The 19,867-nt window shown below is 33.9% G+C and overlaps 1 protein-coding gene across 4 annotated transcripts in view; it reads right to left on the bottom strand.

The window, feature by feature from the left end:
* Positions 1–19,867, bottom strand: part of ZMYM4 (zinc finger MYM-type containing 4) — a 171,047-nt gene that overhangs the window by 30,633 nt on the left and 120,547 nt on the right. For all 4 annotated transcript variants that reach the window (XM_064281689.1, XM_010595197.3, XM_064281690.1 and 1 more), the window contains 11 exons: positions 15,062–15,146; positions 14,564–14,819; positions 9,655–9,829; positions 9,332–9,544; positions 6,332–6,482; positions 5,729–5,844; positions 4,806–5,081; positions 4,491–4,641; positions 3,290–3,462; positions 2,587–2,737; positions 302–442 (listed from right to left, as the gene is read on the bottom strand). In XM_064281689.1, the coding sequence (XP_064137759.1) occupies positions 302–442; positions 2,587–2,737; positions 3,290–3,462; positions 4,491–4,641; positions 4,806–5,081; positions 5,729–5,844; positions 6,332–6,482; positions 9,332–9,544; positions 9,655–9,829; positions 14,564–14,819; positions 15,062–15,146 (1,888 nt within the window). The remainder of the gene's footprint in view (positions 1–301; positions 443–2,586; positions 2,738–3,289; positions 3,463–4,490; positions 4,642–4,805; positions 5,082–5,728; positions 5,845–6,331; positions 6,483–9,331; positions 9,545–9,654; positions 9,830–14,563; positions 14,820–15,061; positions 15,147–19,867) is intronic.

The raw sequence follows: 19,867 nt of genomic DNA, 5'->3' as shown, positions 1-19,867 counted from the left end.
CAGATTTAGGATATTACATAATTATTTAAATATTAGCATTAAAATAAGCACACAGCGTCATCATAAGAACATGTGTTATCCTAACTGAACCCCGTGGAAGAGACTAGCAGTTCTAAAGTATAATACGACAAAAAGCTCTGGAACTCACAGAACACTGTTTCAGGTTCTAGCAGCCACAATGGGCCACCATTCCTGATAGAAATGTGTCACACATATGAAAATGATCACTGATGAAAAAAAGGACAGAACCACTACATTCACCTCAAAAAGGCTACACAAATGCTGTCAAATCCAGCTATACCTTGTAAGACGCTGTTAGAATTCACTGTGGGCTGGGCAGCAGGAGCACTTGCCAATGAGACTACATTAGCTATAACTGGAGTTGAATCTTTTCTTAGAGATGGGGGCCCTGCTGAAGCAGCTTGCACCATGGAAATATTTGCTGATTAAAATAAACAAAAATAAGAAAACCTCATGTAATTAGTATACACATACATAGAAACCAACATTTCAACGAGGTTAAAAAAAATTTTTTTTTTTTTTTTTTTGGTTAATTTCTATTGAAACAAACAGTCATTTCAGGATTAACTGGGCTTTTTGATTTTTATTTTTTAATTAGTGACGCTTAAGTCTTCCATTTATTTTATCTTTGTATAAAAATATAATGAGTAGTCTTAATTTAAAAAAAACAACACAGGCACAATGCTAATGAAGATCCCAAGGTAGATTTAATGGGCATTTAAAGCTACTGTGTTTCTTAAATCTTGCCTTCAAGACTTGGAACTTCTAAGTTTCTGAAGTAGGCTCTCACAGTTCTTGCTTCTATTTGTAAAGAGGCTGTCCTTAAATCATTCTAGCTTTTAGAATGGTACCATAAACTTCATTTAGCCATAAAGTTTCTGAGATTAAATGGTCTAATTATGCATACGGTATATGTGAAAGGCCCTGTGATTTACCCTCTATATCCTCTAAGAAGTCTCAAATTCTTTTTTAAGAAAGCCAAGGTGTTTATATCGAATTATAAAATATTAACTGGTACCTATAAAGTACCTGGAAACCCTGGTGGCGTAGTGGTTAGGTGCTACGGCTGCTAGCCAAAAGGTCAGCAGCTCGAATTGAAACTCCATGTAGCAGTTCTATTCTGTCCTATAGGGTCGTTAGGAGTCAGAATCGACTCAACGGCAATGGGTTTATAAAGTACTTACAGAGTTTATTTGATTCAGTACACTCAGAGAAAGTTAAAAGAACTCATTTCTATCTACCTTTAACCTAAAGCATTAAAAAAACAAAAAGTCTAAAAAATTTTTTTTCATTGTCCTTCAGGTGAACGTTTACAGAGCAAATTAATTTCTTGTTGAAAAATTTATACATTGTTTTGTGGCACTGGTTGCAATCCCTGAATTGTGTCGGCACCCTCTGCCTTTCCACCTCGGGTTCCCTGTTCCCATTCATCCAGTTTTCCTGTCCCTTTTTGCTTTCTCGTCTTTGCTTTTAGGCAGGTGTTGCCTATTTGGTCTCATATACTTGATTGAACTAAGAAGTGCACTCCTCATGTGTGTTATTGTTTGTTTTATAGACCTGTCTAGCTGAAAGGTGTACTTCGGGAATAGCTCAGTTAGCCGGGTGTCCAAGGGCCACAGACTCAGGGGTTTCGCCAGTCTCTGTCAGACCAGTAAGTCTGGGCTTTTTTTTTCCGCATGCGTATTTGAATTTTGTTCTACATTTTTCTCCTGCTCTGTCTAGGACCCTCTACTGTGATCCCCGTCACAATGGTTGGTGGTAGTAGCCGGGCACTCTTAAATCTTTGTCTGAACTCAGGCTGGTAGAGGCTGTGGTTCATGTAGTCTAGTCTTTTGGACTAATATTTTCATTGTGTCTTTGGTTTTCTTCATTCTCCTTTGTTCCTGACAGGATGAGACCAATAGATGTATCTTAGACAGCAGTTTGCAAGCTTTTAAGACCCCAGACACTACTCACCAGAGTAGGATGTAGAACATTTTCGTTATGAACTATGTTATGCCAACTGACCTAGATTCCTCTGAAACTACGGTCCTCAGCCCTCAGGCCCAGTAACTCCGTCCATCAAGGTGTCTGGATGTGTCTAGGAAGCTTCTATGACTTTGCCTTGGTCAAGCTGTGCTGTCTTACCCTATATTGTGTATTGTCTTTTCCTTCACCAAAGTTAACACTTGTCTACTATGTAGTTAGTGATTTCCCCGTCCCATCACTTCCCTCTCCTCCCCTGTAACCATCAAAGGTTGTTTCTTTCTGTGTGTAAACTTTTCATGAGTTTTTATAACAGTGGTCTCATATGCTATCTGTCCTTTTGTGACTGACTTATTTCACTCAGCACAATGCCCTCCAGATTCATCCATGTTGTGAGATGTGTCGCAGATTCACCATTGTTCTTCATCATTGCGTAGTATTCCACTGTGTAGGGGATCTAAAATTCAATGTCATTTGAACACAATGACATTTATGTTTCATGGAATTATTGACAACTGCTCACAGTTCCTAATTTGTAGAACAGTAGTTAGTTCCTGGCATTGATCAAAGGCCCCATTCACTTCTTAAGTTTAATTTTACCTGCATTGTTTTGTGAAGCTGGGTCACACATACTTTGCTGATTACAGAACATCAAGATACAAAGCAGGTTACAAAAATGTTTCATTTCTCCTCGCCATTTCAAGGACTCACTGAGTTTACCCTGTCGCTTACAACCATCACATTTGGCCATCTGAGAAAGAAAAGAAACAGAAAATAGTAAAGGAGTGAGAAACGAATTATCTGTGGTCTGACAGAATAACAATGGAACAGGACAAGTGAGGAAATTAACATTTGTATCACAAAAAGGAAGTCTGATTGTCCTACAACGTTAAGTATTTATATATCTCTCAATGATTTCATTCTAAAATCTTTTTTTTTAACCATACATTTAGAGACTCTAATAAATAGCAATTAAAAAACAAAGTAAGGTAAAGACCTATTTTTCAAAGACTTTAGAAGGCAGAGTAATTTTTAGTTAAATAATAAATGAATAAAATTCCAAGTTTAAATACATTCATTCTTAAGACTGATGTATTTTCTATAAGAAAATGAAAAACAAAAGGAATACTTTTCAATAACATTAAAGTCTTCTTAAATCATGTTCATTGCTAGAAGAGAATTTAATACATTTAATACCTAGAAGTTTTAAATTACTGAATTGCCTTGCATAGTATATGAAAGAAAAAAAGAAAATAATTTATGCTTTAACTTGAAAAACCCAGGGAACGTGAATAATTTTTACCTGATAGAACAAAACTGTGTATTTCGACATGCATTCTTCACAACAGAACTCTTCCACTTTCCCCCCTAAATTATTCTGTACCAATTTGGGAGATGTCTGTAAACAATAACTGCACATTTTACAGTGATTTCCCCAACGTTTTGCCAAGTCATGTTTATAGAGCAATTTGCAGCCTAAAAATCAGGGAAGATAAGATTAACATTAGAAAGAAATATCTGCATCTTTCATTTAAATAGCCTAGGACAGTTTCCACACTTGGGACCTGACCAATTAGTAGGTCAAGAGATCAATTTAGAAGATCAATAATTAAATGAGAAGACAGGATAGTACAGAAAATATTATAGTGCATCACCTGTATTAAGAGTAAATTTTGTTTCATGAAACCTTTATTCGAGCATGTGATTATATACTGGGTCACAATTTTAAATGTAGTTCTTCTTTTGTGTTGTAGCCAAAAGGTTTGAGAGCCACTGGTCTAAGAGATTAATCATGTCGAGTTTTAAAATAGAACACTTTAAACACATAAAATAGTCATCTATATAAAGGAAGCAATCTACCTCATATTGATCTGTATATTCAGACCACTTAAATTCAGAAACTTAGTGGCTGTTTAAAATAATAAAAGCATAATCTTAGGATGCTACCATAATTTAAGGAATTCCCTTTAGAAATAAGTGTGATAACAAAAGATCCTTGAGGTCCCTATCAACCTAATAATGTTTAATATTTTTTACAACACCATCATCTTCTGCATTATTTTGAGGATTTTTCCTTTATTTTAACTTCTGTATATAAAATATAGGCAGCCAAAAAAAAATTCTTTTTTTTTTTTTTTTTTTTTGGTGGTGTAGTGGTTAAGTGTTTGGCTGCTAACCTAAAGATTGGCAGTTCAAATCCACCAGCCACTCCGCAGGAGAAAACATGTGGCAGCCTGCATCCATAAAGATTTACACTGTGGAGCAGTTCTACTCTGTCCTATAGGGTTGCTATGAGTCAGAACGGCAATGGCTTAGTTGGCTGGTATGTAGAGTATGAAGGATTAGATCAGAAAAGACTGAACTAAGTGTAAGCAAAACCAAAAAGGCTCTGGCATTATGCATGAAGGATAGAACGGACAAACTTCTACAGTAAAGGGTTAAACCATCAACTACTATTGTAACAACCAACACGCTCAGTAGGTAAGATAATCTTCTGTCTTTACCTTCACTGCAGAATGACTTGTCAGCACCTGAGAATCGCACGGTCTCCTTTACAATTTTCTCAATTTTACAATATTCACACATTGCCATTACGTTATTTATTTTCTTATATTCATCAGAACAATTCTTGCCACAGAACTGAAACATTTTACCCTGCAAAGAAATAATCATTAAGTACTAATTAAACATTTGGTTTACCTTATGGAAATCCTTATCCCTCTTACTTTCAAAACAGTCAAATTTTCAGAGATGAAAAACTAAAAATATTTTTACCGAGTAGTTTACACTCAAACTTTCATCATGATCCTGTACTTTACCTTATAGTCAAGAAGTTCTGGTTTGGTGGCAAAAAGACGGTTACAGTGCTGACACTTGAGTTTCACCACACTTCGTGCAAAGCCAACATGCTGGGATTGAGCAGCAAGACGCTGGAGACCAGCCGCAGCAGAGCTACTGATTGAGGTGGGAGAAACGGCAGAGGTGGTACCTCCTCCTGCCGACACTGTTGAACCTGTGGGGATGCTTACAATTACTTGGCCCTGAGACAAGGGCACTACTGAAGAATTCATTCCTGCTGGTTTGTTGAACAAGTTCTGGAAAAATAAAAACAAAATTAAAAAGATCAATCTGTTTGTTCAAACAACAAGTACTGGGTGGCTATAAATGCCAAGCACAACTCCAGGCATTTAAGAAACATCTATGAACAGGCAAAATCCCTTACTTTGAGTAGCTTACAATGGAATGCGATTGGGGGGGGGGGTTCACTGGAGGTCCAAAAAACAATTCAACTAATAATCTCCTTCACAAACATCATCATCCCAATAGATCATCTGCGTAATAATGTTATTGTGTGCAGTTGAGCTGATTTCAACTCATGATTCTATATGACAGAGTTAACTGCCTCACAGGGTTTCCTAGGCTGTAATCTTCATGGAAACAGACTGCCACATCTTTCTCCCAAGGAGTGGCTGGTGGGTTCCAACCGCTGACCTTGCTGTTAACAGCTGAGTGCCCAACGACCGGGTCATCAGAGCTCCTTGGATAACAATAGTGCCATTTAATTTTATAGAAGGCAGTTATACGACATGCCTCCAAGTACAGGAAGAGCCATTGAATCCAAATTTAATAGGATTGAGATAAAAGCTTAGACAATCCAGATATTAGCAAACACTTAATAAGTTTACATTACTATAGCAGGCTACTCACTGACTGAAGAAGAGGAAAATTCCTGAGGCCATACCTGGAAAGCTACCACACAGCTGTAGCTGCAGAAGTTGCGTATACTTCCATCTGACATGGCTAGGTGATATTGAGGGACTGCGGAGGTTTTACAACTGTTACACTGAACTTGTACACCTTAGCAAACCAAAATAAAAACTAATGAGTAATATATACAGATGTATACAAATGTATGAGAATATATAATATACAAAAATTCAAGGGCCAGGTTAAGTTCCAGGAACTGAAACTAAACTCAATCATATCACATACAGACAAAAACTAACATTAAGAAAAAAAGTTTTTTTTTTTAAGTTGTCACAGTCTACCAAGAAACTACAAATAAATGAATCTTGAAATAAATCTGGTGTAGATAAAGAAAACACATGGAAGAAGCCACATGAAATTCCTCTGGTAAGGCAGGAATGCACAAATAAGCAAGCAAGGAAATAAACATAAAATAAGTAATCAAGGTAATAGGTGGTATTTTACAACAAAGATTTCAATACTTCAATTTTCCTTAAAAATCAACTGAATTTGGAAAAAAAATCTGTACTAAAAAATTAAAGCAATAGCCGTAATTTTTCAACGATTATACTTATATAGTTTATGGAACCAATATTACCTGTGGAAGTAACAATTTTAACTCTGTAAGCAGATAAACAATTAACAGAACAGAAAAGCTCTGTCTTCCCCAAGCTATTGGTATTTTCAATCATTTCTGCTGAGGATCTCAATGATTTGCAAAGTGCACATGGTGTAATTTTGGCAGATTTCTATTAAGAGAATAAAACAACATTCATTTATACCAAATTCTGAGTAAAAGCATAATTCTTTAAAATGTTTATAACAACGTTGCTGTGTAATATTTTAAATCAGTGGCTTTCAAACTTTTATGATTATAATCCTCAGTAAGAAACAAACTTTACAAATGACCTAATTCATACATACTTTTTGTGTTTAAGTATTTGTGTTTTTGTATTATATGTGTTTATATATACAACTGAAAAAAATTTTTTCATAAAACAATACCTATCATGATACACATGACCCACTCTGATATCTTCCATTCTACTCTATTTCACTTAAAAAAAAAAAAAAAATGCAGGTCACAATCTAGTTGATTGTGACCATAGTTTTAAACACATTATTTTAAACAATAACACAACAGGAAATTCATGCTTTTATACTCTCCTAAAAACTGGGAGAACAACAGAAAAAGGTGCTATAAAAAAGAGATAGCAATAAAATGTAAATTAAATTAAAATGTAAATTAAAGGAGATGAATAAACTTATTAGAAAATTCACTGTCAAATATTCTACTAATAAACTACACTGTAAGCAGTGATAGCAAACCTTGTATATTACAAGTGTCCAAAAATAAATGACCGGAGTCTGTTATCTTAAGTTCCCACTCAAGGACTCAGCAGCAAATACTAAATACTATTATCATGTCACACATTCACAGTAACTTATGAAGTATGTCCATCACCTATTATGAGATTTTAGATTGTTCCCTCTTCAAGGATAAAGTTGTGAGACTTGCTATTAAAACATACATACACGTTAAAGTGAGCATATTCCTGCCTTCTGGAATGTCTACTATATTTCCAGTTCCAATTCTTCTTTCTCCCCATCCAGGACTGAAAACATCAACTTAATTTTTAAGACAGGTCAAGAGTCACCTTTGTGAACATTTTTCTGATAGTCCCATCTTGCCCTATCAAGTAGAGGGGACCACGTTTCCTTAGTGCCAAGCTGTACCCCATACATACTTCTGTCATAGTATCTCTAACTGCTCATTAATGTGTCTATCTCCCCCAGCAGACATATAGCCCCTCGTAACAGGAATTACATCTAATATTTGTTGAATTAATTATAAAGAAGAAAGGAAAGTAGCAGAAAGCAACCGTATGACATAACCTGTTAACCTGCTGCCACAGAGTCAATTCCAACTCTTAACGACCCTGTAAGAGAACTGCCCCATAGGATTTCCAAGTGGCAGCTGGTGGATTTAAACTGCCAACCTTTTGGTTAGCAGCTGTAGCTTTTAACCACTGTGCCACCAGGCCCCCATGACATAGGTGATATAATATTCATTTACAGATGAGAAAAATGGGACTGAAGGAGTTTAACTGCTTTCTTCAAGGTAAAACTCTTCTGAATGGGAAGTCTGGGAATCAAAACTAGCCTGCCTTACTTCGAAATCCAAGTTCTTTCTCTTTCACAGTATATTTTAATATGTGAGAAATTAATGGGTATGGGCTCAATTAAAAACTCGTAATAAATTTAAGACTAAGATGTTTCATCCTAACTCTCCTCCTTTAGTGGAATATGAACTATCTTTCAATGGACTGAATCCAAGTAACTTTTAGTATCTGATACAACATCAGGAAAAGAGTAGTCTTTTGGGCAAGGATAATACACATGAAGATAATAACAGGTTTCCCCCAACCCGGTGAGGAGCAAAAAAAAAAAAGTTTCTAATGGAAGGAATAAATAGAAAAGCTAAGCCCTTTTAATGTACCTGCATATTAATAAGACATAAATTGTAACACTGTATTTAAAAATCCACTGTCAAGTTGATTCTGACTCATAGCGACTGTAGAGGACAGAGTAGAACTGCCCCATAGAGTTTCCAAGGAGCACCTGCTGGATTCAAACTGCTGACCTTTTGGTTAGCAGCCGTAGCACTTAACCACTACGCCACCAGGGTTTCCTTAACACTGTATAGTGTTTAAAATTCCAAAACCATTGCAAAGTTTTAAAACAATTTAAAAGAAATATCCAAATCAAGAACATTGAATTCATCAATTTTGGTGGGCTGTATTCACTATTTTAAGAAAAAGAATTTCAATTTGTCAAGAATTTAAAAGGTAAAAACTACTTTCTATTTCTTTATACTTATCAACTTTAAAATCTAATATTTGATCAAAATTTACTAACAAAATATAAATCTAATAAACACAAAACTGCATAAAAGACACGTCATACAGAGTTCCTCCTGTTCATCTTCTACAAACCTCATCAATTCACAAAACAATATATAACCCAAATCTATTTTTTCCTATTTTATGAAGAAAAGAAAAAAACTTCTGACTCTAACAACACTTACTATAAGATTTTTATTTTCTGGTTTGCAATATCAACCATATGGTTCTGAGTTCAACATACGGATCTGATTTCAAGAACAGGTATTCAATTTAGGCCTTACCTTATCAAGTAAGGAAGTTTAGATGCAAATAAAAATTTATTTCAAAGATTAGAAGCTACACACCAAAAGGATGGGACTGGTTATCTCTGGGAGATGGCATTATTTTTCATCTTTATGATTTTCTACATTTTCAAAATATTGTTCAAAAATATGAATCACATTAAAGTAAAAACTCATACCCTAAAGACCTGTACTCCAAATGCATGAGCAAAACTGATTACTTATAAAACTCTGTAACAGAGTATTTAACATGCATTCATTTGACAAATACTATTTATATGTAAAGAATATTAGTAAAGCAAACAATAAACTCTTACTATTTTTGACAATGTCTTCACAAATAATTTCTACCAAAAAAACTCAGACCCCCTAAAATGAACACAGACATCAGGATTCAATACGCTCACGTACCTGCTTGTATGCTGTGATGCATATTGAACTACAAAACTTCTTAGACTGCCCCTCTATCTGAAGCATGTGGCATTGACCAGAACCACTGTAACAGTAACCCCCACAGTTCTCACAACAGTTCATGGTGAGGTTGTTGGCTGAACGAAACTTAGAGAAACAAGCATCACTGCAAAGTTTATGTACCACATTCTGGTAGTTAACTTCATGTCGAATCTAGGAATTGAAAAACAGCAATATACAAACAAATAAACAGAGACCATCAATAACTGTTCTTTAAGCAAAAATTAGACTCCTCCCCCCAGTAAAGCAAAAAAGTAACTTACAACAGCATTTTTCTGACACATGCTGCATTTGGTTGAAATGCTATTTGTATTTATGGTAACAACGGGTTTTTTTTTTAGTTCATATGTTGACAAGCATGATCGACTGCAAAAATCTTTACTAGTGGTGGCATTTTCAAACTGGGCATTGATCACATCCTTTGGATTTAAAATGTCTCTAAAAATGATGAAAAGATAAAATAAGCCACAGTATAATTCTTCTTTTTGTGAGCTAAACTAATGAAATAAAACATACGCAATTACAGTATAGTAAAAAGGGCTTTAGAAATGAAGTAAAAAAATCTAGGTTTGATGTCCTACCTTGAAACTTCCCAGCAATCTGATCTATGATAAACTGATATGTTGTTTTGATACTTGTTTTTTTTTTCTGCAAAATGGAATACCACCTACTTTACAGAACTGTTGTGAGAACTAGTATATTATGTTTCAAGATTAAAAGAATATAACACCAAATGGTTAGCATTCATTATATCTGGTAGATGAGATTAAAGAAGACCTAACTTTTCTTCTTTAGGCTCTCTGTATTCTCAAGATGTTCTTTAAAAGTAATATTAGATTTGAATTTTAAAAGAGAAAACTTTTAAAATTAAAAATACATTTTAAACTACACAAGTGTATATTTTAGCACAGTTATATAAAATCAAACATCTCTACATCTAATTTTTTTTTTACATAGGCATTAGAGCAAAGGCAATGAAGATTAAAACTTTAATGATTAAGGCTTCCAATCACTGCCCCTAATCCCACTTCCAAACCAGTCTTCCTGTGTAATAGTTTTCCAGATAACTTAAATGTAAACCATTTTTAAAACCACTCTTTAAAAAGTACCTTGATGAAATTTCTAAACAGTGTCTCTCCCATGAGCACACACTCACATAATAATAAACTGTTATGCTCGTTCTTGCAGCTTAAATAGACAACACCAATAGAATACCTTTTAGGAAAGATTACAGATATTTCCACTTTAATAAAATATAATAGTTAACATAATGGATATTACCAAGAGAAACACCTGATAACATACTATTATGTAATACATAGCTCCATACCTCGCTCTGCTTTCTGCATTTTTTTTTCTATTCTGTTTTACCGTGTTTCACTTACAGCAGTACTTATTGAGCAGTTACACTGAGCCTATGTACTGGCTAAGCCCTCAGTTAACATATGGCCCATGCATGCTCTTGTCGAGGAGCTCAGTTTATTGAGGCAAATCAACAAATAATACGTATATATAATACCATAAAAGAAGCATTCATAAAATATAGCAGTGGAAATAATTTTGAAAAAGATATGTATAATGTATTATAGAAATATAAATAAGGAAACAATTATTTTGGATCTATATGTGACGTGAAAGTTTTCTAGAAGGGTAAGGAGATAAGGCGTTTTAAGTACAGGGAACAGCTTGAGTCAAGGCAGCGGAGACATAAAAGTCAGTACTTCCCACTGCTCTCAGGATGCTTAGACTTTAATTATATTACATCTTATGCCACAATGAGGAGGAACAATCTCATTCCAGATAATGAAAATTCAGAAATGGTACAGACAACCCTGAAACAGTTACTTCTTTGAGTACCGTTACCTTCTAACCATATTGACACAATTATCCCCAAATTACATCTTTTACGTAGGATTTTGAAATAGACTTTTTAAAACAAATATTGGGACCCTATTATTAAGAAGGCAGTTCTACTCTATCCTATAGGGTCACTATGAGCTGGGAATCGACTCAACGGCACTGGGTTTGGTTCTGGGTTTATTATTAAGTAAATCTAAATATTAAATGATGATTAGCCAAAATATATCCAGAGTTTAAATTTGAGATGTTAAGAAATATGATTATCAAATTCTTAAGAAAAATAAAATTGTTACTCTGCAGAGCAAATGGATTTCTTTCAACCTCAGTGCTGCCATTATATTTCTGTAGATCTTAAGAACGGCAGTAGTTATCAAAAAAGAATTTTTTTTCTACTTCCAACTATTCAAATTATATTGAAACCCTTCTTACAGGGATTGACACACAAATTAAACCTCTTTGACTATCTGGGGGGAAAATGACACTGAGCAAATCTTTTAACTTTGAATCTAGTTTCCTTGTATTTAAGGTACAATCCAATTCAGGAGTTCTTTAATCAGACAGGAGTCCCTCAGTGGTACAAATGGTTAAAACTCTTGGCTGCTAAGGGAAAGGTTGGCAGTTTGAGTCCACCTAGAGGTGCCTTGAAAGAAAGGCCTGGTGATCTACTTCCAAAAAATCAGGCATTGAAAACCCTATGGAGCACAGTTCTACTCAAGGTCTGCTATGAGTAAGAATCAACTCGATGGCAACTTGTTTTTTTTTATAATCATGTAAACCAGTCTATCCTAAACGATTGCAATGACTGTGCAAATAAGATGGAAAAAAAAAAGAGAAAGAAAGGTAAAGTGGTGACAGAGATGAAGAGTAGTTAAGAAAGCAAAATGCAGTACAAGGAAAAATAAGATAAATCCACAGGTGAGGAATGAAGCAATAGGAGGAAAAGGAATAAGTAAAACGAGGAAGAGAAAAATTAAGACAGAATGGAGAAGAAAAGGCTGGAGTGACAGGCAGGTAAGAGTACCTGAAAGAAGAACAGAAAGGGGCAAAAGAATAAGGGTAAAAGAATAGTGAACAAGAGGTAGAATGGTTAAGGATCAAGGGATGGCCAGTTAGAAAAGAAGAAAATTTATACAGTATAGAAAGTAAACAGATGGATAAGATTAAAACAACAGAAGAAGAAATATGTAACCATAAAGAATGACTGAAATTAAGATCAGGTAAGATATGAAAAGGAGGTAAAAATAACTTATCCACAGAGAAAGCTAGGGCAAATACCAGGCATGAAAAACTTAAGATGAAAGGAGTAACATATATGGGCAAGGATAAAAAGAACACACAGAGGGTACACATTTTAAAATTTCTTTGTGTTTTATATAGTTACTTTGAAAACAACTGATAAATCTTTGAAAAAAGTTAATTGTGACTGTTATTATGAAAGGAGAAATATCACTGCAATTTTAGAACTTGATGGTCTCTAAAGCAAGAATTATATAAAGAAGAATGAAAGTAAGCTGTTACATTAAATTATCTCATGGCAAAATAGGAACAAAAAAACTATAAAAATTATACTTTAAAAACTGACTTAGACGTGATTTATACCTAAATTCTCATTTTTGAAAACGTTTTTCATAATTCAAACAGTATAAAGAAATCTATTTTTGCTAAATTAAAACTGCCAATAGCATTATGTTGAAATTAGCTGATAGAATTTTTAAGTTGTCATTACAAAGTAATGAGAATACTTTTTTTTGGTTTTGTTTTTAAGTTAGGGTCATTAATTCACTCATTCAGCAAATATTAAGTATCTATTATGTGTCAGGAATTTCTGGATGCTGTGGACACAAAAGGAAAAGTTCCTATCCTTATGGAGCTTATGTTCTAATGAAATAAATAAAAAGGAAAATGAGCCACGTCTATCCCTCAAAATAGCCTTGGGAGACTACCTAGTCTAACAAGGACAAATAATTTAAACATGTATTTTTTAAAATGCCTCTTTGGGAAGTTCTTTCACAAAAGGAACTTACAAGTCACAAAAACACCAATCTTATTAACAAACAAATCTCATTTTTGAACAAAAATTGCTATGAAATATCATAATCAACTTTTAATCAATATACGTGATTCTAAATAACATTCAGTCATATACAAATACTAAACAGACCCTCAAGAGATGAAAATTTACTGCCCTGAAGCTGTTCAAAATAATCTCAAACCAAAAAGATAATCTCAAACCAAAAACAGAATGACTTGTTATTGTTTTAAATAATAGCAGTGTCACAAGGAAAACATAGCCTCCAAAGGAAACTATTTTAAGTCCAATTTCCACTTCAGATACATGAAGTTAAGGCATATTTTTAAACGTCATTTTACTACCTCAAATATAACCAAATTTACCCGTTCAATTGTTTCAAAGAAATGAAGTATAAAGGGATGTGCAGGTAACTTCCAGAAAAACTTCTAACCATATTCTAATTTCTTTAAAAACTCTTTTTCATCTAAGCTATGCCTTTTTGCAATTGAACCAGAAGAGGGAGCATCTTTTTCCCTTTCCAGGCAGAAAAAGGATACCATCCGTTTGAGAAACTATAAATACTAATACTTAAAAGCAATAAATCATGATCCGAATAGCTTGAGAATAGAGAGAGGTTAACGTGTTTCCGAACAAGAGCATTATTCATCTTTTCCTGACTCACTTATTTAAACCGTTTTCTAACAATCACCTTCAAAATTAGCCAGAATTAGGTTTTCCTCAAATATATCAGGATGACCTTACTAACACTGTAAGGTCATGCCCCTTTTTCTCTAAGCACTGCAACGGACCCTCTGAAGTAGTTCAGAGATACTGAAAAGATAAACACTGGAAACCATTTTATAGTTAAGAAGTTACTAAATAAATTCTAATTAGATAATAGGAAATATTTTTTTTTACCTTGATAATGCTTTACGAAACATTAAATATTTAATGGATTTAAATACCCACTGCTTACAGGTCCGCAATAAAATATAGTGGTCATATAATACCACTAAATGGTGTAGACTGGGTTATAAAGCATCTCAACTATTAAGATAGAAGAGTTGGTCTCAAAAAACACCTCTTACTATATAAAACGCTTCATTTAAAGCCGAAAGAAAGCTAAGCACCTAGCACCGAGAAAAACAGCAACAGCATATTAGTACCGAATAACGTGGTATTTCTCAAAACAAACAAAAAACACAGAAACATACGAAATTAAACACAATACACAGACTAAGAAGACAGTATGCTAAAAGAAAGGAAAGAAACACAGCAGATAATTTAGAATTCTGCTATACTTGGAGCAACTTGAGCACGTTTTCTTGGTGGGAGGAGGTGGTGGGCGGGCAGGTGGTACTGTGTATCCAGTCAGACACAATGTTGAGCAGAACAGCTGAGTAGACCCTTTCCTCTGATAAGCAGTTTGCCCCTTTTGGAGGATTTTTTTACAACCAGAACAGGAAACTCGAACAGCTGTGGCTGGAACTGAAGGAAGCATTTTATTCATGCCAGATGATGCCAGCGAAGGCTGAAAGCCAGTAGTCAACTGTGGAGCTTTAAAAAAATAATAAAGAAAAAAATGTTTTACTTTTTATCATGAATTTTAAGTATCCATCCATTCTTTCTCTTCTAGAGCTAGTCTTAAAACAAAACACTAATTATGCAATATACAATTAAAGGCATTCTAAACAGGAAGCGAGAACTAACTAGTTTACTAATACAGGTAGATACTTCCCTCTCTCTCAGACTGGTCAGAATAAATAAATACGATTCATTTATTCACTTCTGTTTCTTACCAAGAGGACTGCCACTAACTGAAAACACGGCACTAATTTTCAGTTCCCCTTCTTGAGTTTTTTGCTGTTGGCCATGACCATACTCCTTTAAAAAACAAAGGGAAAAAATAAATAAATGCACAGAGGAAAGAATAAGTACAATATATCTTAAAAAATTCAGACATTCAAGACATCTTATGATGGCTATATATACGTGTAAAATATTTACTATATTAAAATTAACAAGAAATTATAGAATATAAAACGGCAAGCAAACTATAAGTGTAATGAGGGTAAATAACTTTATATGCATTACAAAAAAAAACCAAACCTAGTGCCAGCGAGTCGATTCTGATTCATAGCGACCCTATATACATTAGGAAGGTAAAAAATGAAAAGTGGCTACCTAATTAATTAGCCTGTGGCATGACCAGATATTTATAACTTATTTTTGAAAGTTCTTCTTAAATTTTATTCCAGCATTTTAAGTTCATGTTTAACTATTATAAAAGTAATACACACTCACTATGGAAAATTCAGACAGGTAGAAATTAAAAAATTCTAATCATATTTCCACCACCTCAGAACAACCACTGTTATTATTTTGGTATATTTCTTTCCAGTCTTTTCTCTTCAGAGGTTTTGGTTTTTTTACAGAGTTGTAATTATACTGAATATACCATTCTTAAAAACTGATTCTCTGATCACTCGAATCATTTGAATTTTTGCATTTTATCACATATTACTTCAAAATAACTTCTAGTGGCTAAATACCAATGTTTCTTAAGTTGGAGTCCAAGAACCCCTGAGGTCTACAGATGTACTCCGTAAAGTCTGAAAATTCTAAAAGAATATTTTAATTCTAGTTTTCATATCAACAATTTTTAAGTGAATATAAACATACTGTGAATCATAAAATAAGTTTTCAGTGCTGCTGTTTGCTTTTATAATTATTGCATTGTGAAACCCCTAAGTGGTAAATTGGAGTTTTCTTTTAATTCACTGTTTATCACACTGAGACTTATGCAAAACCCCACAAAATCCCTTATTCTTGGGATTCTCAGGCATCTCAGACACACTCCCTTTTTTGTGTTGGAGTATCTGTATATTGTTCAAGTTTAAGAAATACTGACATATACAGTTCCAATATGCCCCTAACACAGCATTGAGATTATATAACCATAACCCATTGTTGGCCCATTTAATATTTACATATATTTAGTACAATCGGTAACACCATGATGAATATCTTTGTGAATACTCATACTCTCTCATATTTAGGATTATCTCCTACGAATCCTTAAAGTGAAAATTACTAAATAGAAGGCCACCTAGTAAAGGTTCTTGATACATAATGACAGACTATTTTCCAAAAAAAAAAAAACTGTCCTCAATTATACTTATTCCAGCAATTTGTAAAAAAATAAAAAGGCCATTTAAAAGCATTTTCCCACTGTTGTTTCAATTTGCAATTCTTTTTTAAATGTCCATTTACAAAAAGCACTATATTGTAACTATAATAAATCCTCTGTAGTATTTGCTATCGACGTCTGCATTAAAAACTCAGTCTATTGATTTCATTTTTATACCAAAAATCTGACAGTCTTTATATCTTTGTTATTTCTTCTATCTCTTATACAGTTCTACTTCCATAATAAAATAGTGAGAAAGTGGATTCATTATCTATAATAAAGTCCTTTAATACATGGGTCAGAAAACCTGATCTGTAAAGGGCCAGATAGTATATACTATTTTCAACTCTGTGGGCCATACGGTCTCTGTCTCAACTACTCAACTCTGCCCTTGTAGAGTGAAAGCAATGAGTGAGGATGACAATGTTTCAATAAAACTTTATTTATAAAACCAGTGGTAGAAACAAAAAAAGGCAGGGGAAGGGTGGATTTGGTCCAAAGTCCATAGTTGACCACTCCTGTTTTAATCCATCTGGGATTTATTCATTTTGATGTATGACAGGTTTTCTTTTCTTCTTTTTCCTTTCTCTAAATGGCAAATAAATTCTTTCATTCATCACTGATTAATATATTAAAATTTTAAAACTAATGTCTATTTTAGAGTTATCTATTCTGTCTCATTTTCAGCCTGACTGATCTTATGGTATCACACTAACCTAATAATTGCAGGATGTTTCTTTACTTGGGTTTGCCACTCTCAAGCTCTCCAACAATGTTTTAGAATATATGTCTAATGTATGTCTTCGCATGCACACGTATTTTTACCTCTTCAAAACTTCAGAATCTAACCACTGATATTTTCATCAGAATTGCATAAAACCTGAATCTTAATTTAGAAATAACTGACACCTTCATAATATTTCTTGTATTTAAAAAAGTGGTCTCTCTACTCATTTGTCTTTTGTCTGACATAAGTACTTTTTAGTTGCTGTTAGGAATAATATTTTTTTTATTATATTATCTAATTGGGTAACAACTGATTTATAGAAATAGTTTTATCTACTAAACCTTCATGAATTCTATTAATTCTCTAAAAAGGCTCTTACCAGAAAATGATGATGATTTTTGTCTCCCCTTTTCTATTATTCATTCTTTTCATCTCTTTAACATGTATTGGGCCAAAAATGCAATGAGTTAAAAAATAATGGTGATACCAGTAATATGTGTTCTTTTAGTAATTATTAACAGAAGGTTTCTAGCATTTTAAATCCAATGATCTATTAATCTGAAGTTTTCCTTACCATGATCAAAAGTATCTATTATAAGGTATAATGAATTACATGAGATGTCTCCTGGTATCTAATTAAATGATTATATAGATAGTCTTACTTGACTTGCTGATCAAATATATGTATTAAAAGATTTTCTGATACTGGCTCATCCTGACACTTGTATGTTTTATAGTACATTAAAGCAAATTTCAAATAAAAGAGATTTTAAAACTCTCAGAAAACTCCAGAAATAATACTCAGTGGCATACTTTAATAGTCTCCAGTCGACTCTCTTTATCATTCTCTGTGATAGCTATTCCAAACTTTTGACGCTTTCCTTAAGCTTCAAGCACATATTACTCATGTAACACAGTAAAATAAGTTAACATCTTAAGTATTGTTTGCATCCCCCACAATGCCTTCAAGGTAGAATCCATGTTTGATTTATGTTTGTATCTCACACAATGCCTAACTTTACGAATATGTGATAAATAAATCAATTACCAGCAAATGATTAGTAAGTGTTTTGACGAGTGAAAATACGATTGATGATCTAAAAGCTTTCAGAAGCAGAAAAACACAGGTGTCAAAACAAAACAAATATCCTCACCAATAGCTTTACCTTCCTTCATTTACCACAAAGGAAGATCTGTATCAGTACCTCAGGACTGTATTTCAGAAATTAAGAACCTAAATTCTAAAGCCAAATTAATTTGATATGGCTAAATAAAACCTCAATGTTGGGCTCACTGCATTCTACTTTCTAAAACTGTATAAATTACTATTGTGACACTTTGCTTTCCCATCTTAATCCATCTGTTTCAATGAGCGATTACAGATTAACTTTCCCTCTCCTATGAGAAAAAAGAAAAGAAAAAAAATATCTTAATGTACTATTTACTGAGTGCCCAGCTTTTAGAAGGTATAGTAAGGGGGAAAAGCAAAAATGAGGTCCCTCGCTCTCATTTTAAGTTTATATTTTAAAACCTTTACTAGGCAGTTTTTAAATCAAGTAACTCTTATTTACAGAAAGATTAACAGACTAATAAGAATAAAACAACTACAACTATGGCTCCAGATTGGCTCCTTCTTGGCTATGTAATCTTGAGTACCTAATGTAACCTCTACGAACCTCAGCTCCTTTATCTACTTATCTATAAATGGGGTTTACATCCTCTACTCTGGCCATCTTATGTAGGGTTGTTAGAAGGATGAAACAAAACAGTATGTGTAATAAAAGCATCTGTAGCTGTACAAGTACTACAGAAAATATTATAGTAACATGCAATGGGATTAATCTGAAGAAAGGAAATTGGGAGACCACAATGGTGATACACCAGTAACACAGGCAGGAGGAAGATGATTGACAAACCCAGAAAATCACTACAGAATAAACAGCCAAGAGCAAATGGACAGAAGAAGTTAAATACATACACATATATCAGCATCTTAGTAATTTACATGGGACAGTAAAGAAATTAAGACCAAAGTGACTTACACGAAAAAGGAGAATTAGGAAGTGAGCTGAAAGCAAAAGTACAAGTTAAGCACAGAGAAAAGTCAATGGAGGTCTTGAAAGGTACCATGAGCTAAGGCTATGATCTTATTTAACCATGAGAAGCAAAAAAAAAAAGCCAAACCCATTGCCACTGAGTCGATTCCGACTCATAGCAACTCTGTAGGACAGAGTAGAACTGCCTCATAGGGTTTCCAAGAAGTGGCTGGTAGATTCGAACTGTTGACCTTTTAGTCAGTAGCTGTAGCACTTAACCTCTGTGCCACCAGAGCTCCAACCATGAGAACAGTTATTAGTAATTGATGGTCAAAAGTAAAGGCTAACCACAACTGTTAAATCTATTAGTATTTTATAAGAGTTAGGTTAATAACACTATTACAGAGATTAAGAAAAGAATACATCGGAACTCCTTTTTCCATTCCGTGGGAGATGAGTAAGAGTAATAAAACGTTGTACAGTATTTAACAGCAAAGTGCATAAGTTTCCAAAGGCCACTTGGGAGGGAAAGCACGGGTAGTTAAACAGGACAATGATGGGAAAGGAAAGAAAGAAAGAGCAAAAGAAAAGGAGGAAAGAACCAGGTTTATAACGTGAGCTCACCAGGGAATTTCTAGACAAATTATCAAAG

The sequence above is a fragment of the Loxodonta africana genome, chromosome 3 (genome assembly GCF_030014295.1).
Source record: "Loxodonta africana isolate mLoxAfr1 chromosome 3, mLoxAfr1.hap2, whole genome shotgun sequence".
NCBI classification, from domain to species: Eukaryota; Metazoa; Chordata; class Mammalia; order Proboscidea; family Elephantidae; genus Loxodonta; species Loxodonta africana.
This window is presented reverse-complemented; position numbering and strand designations above follow the sequence as displayed.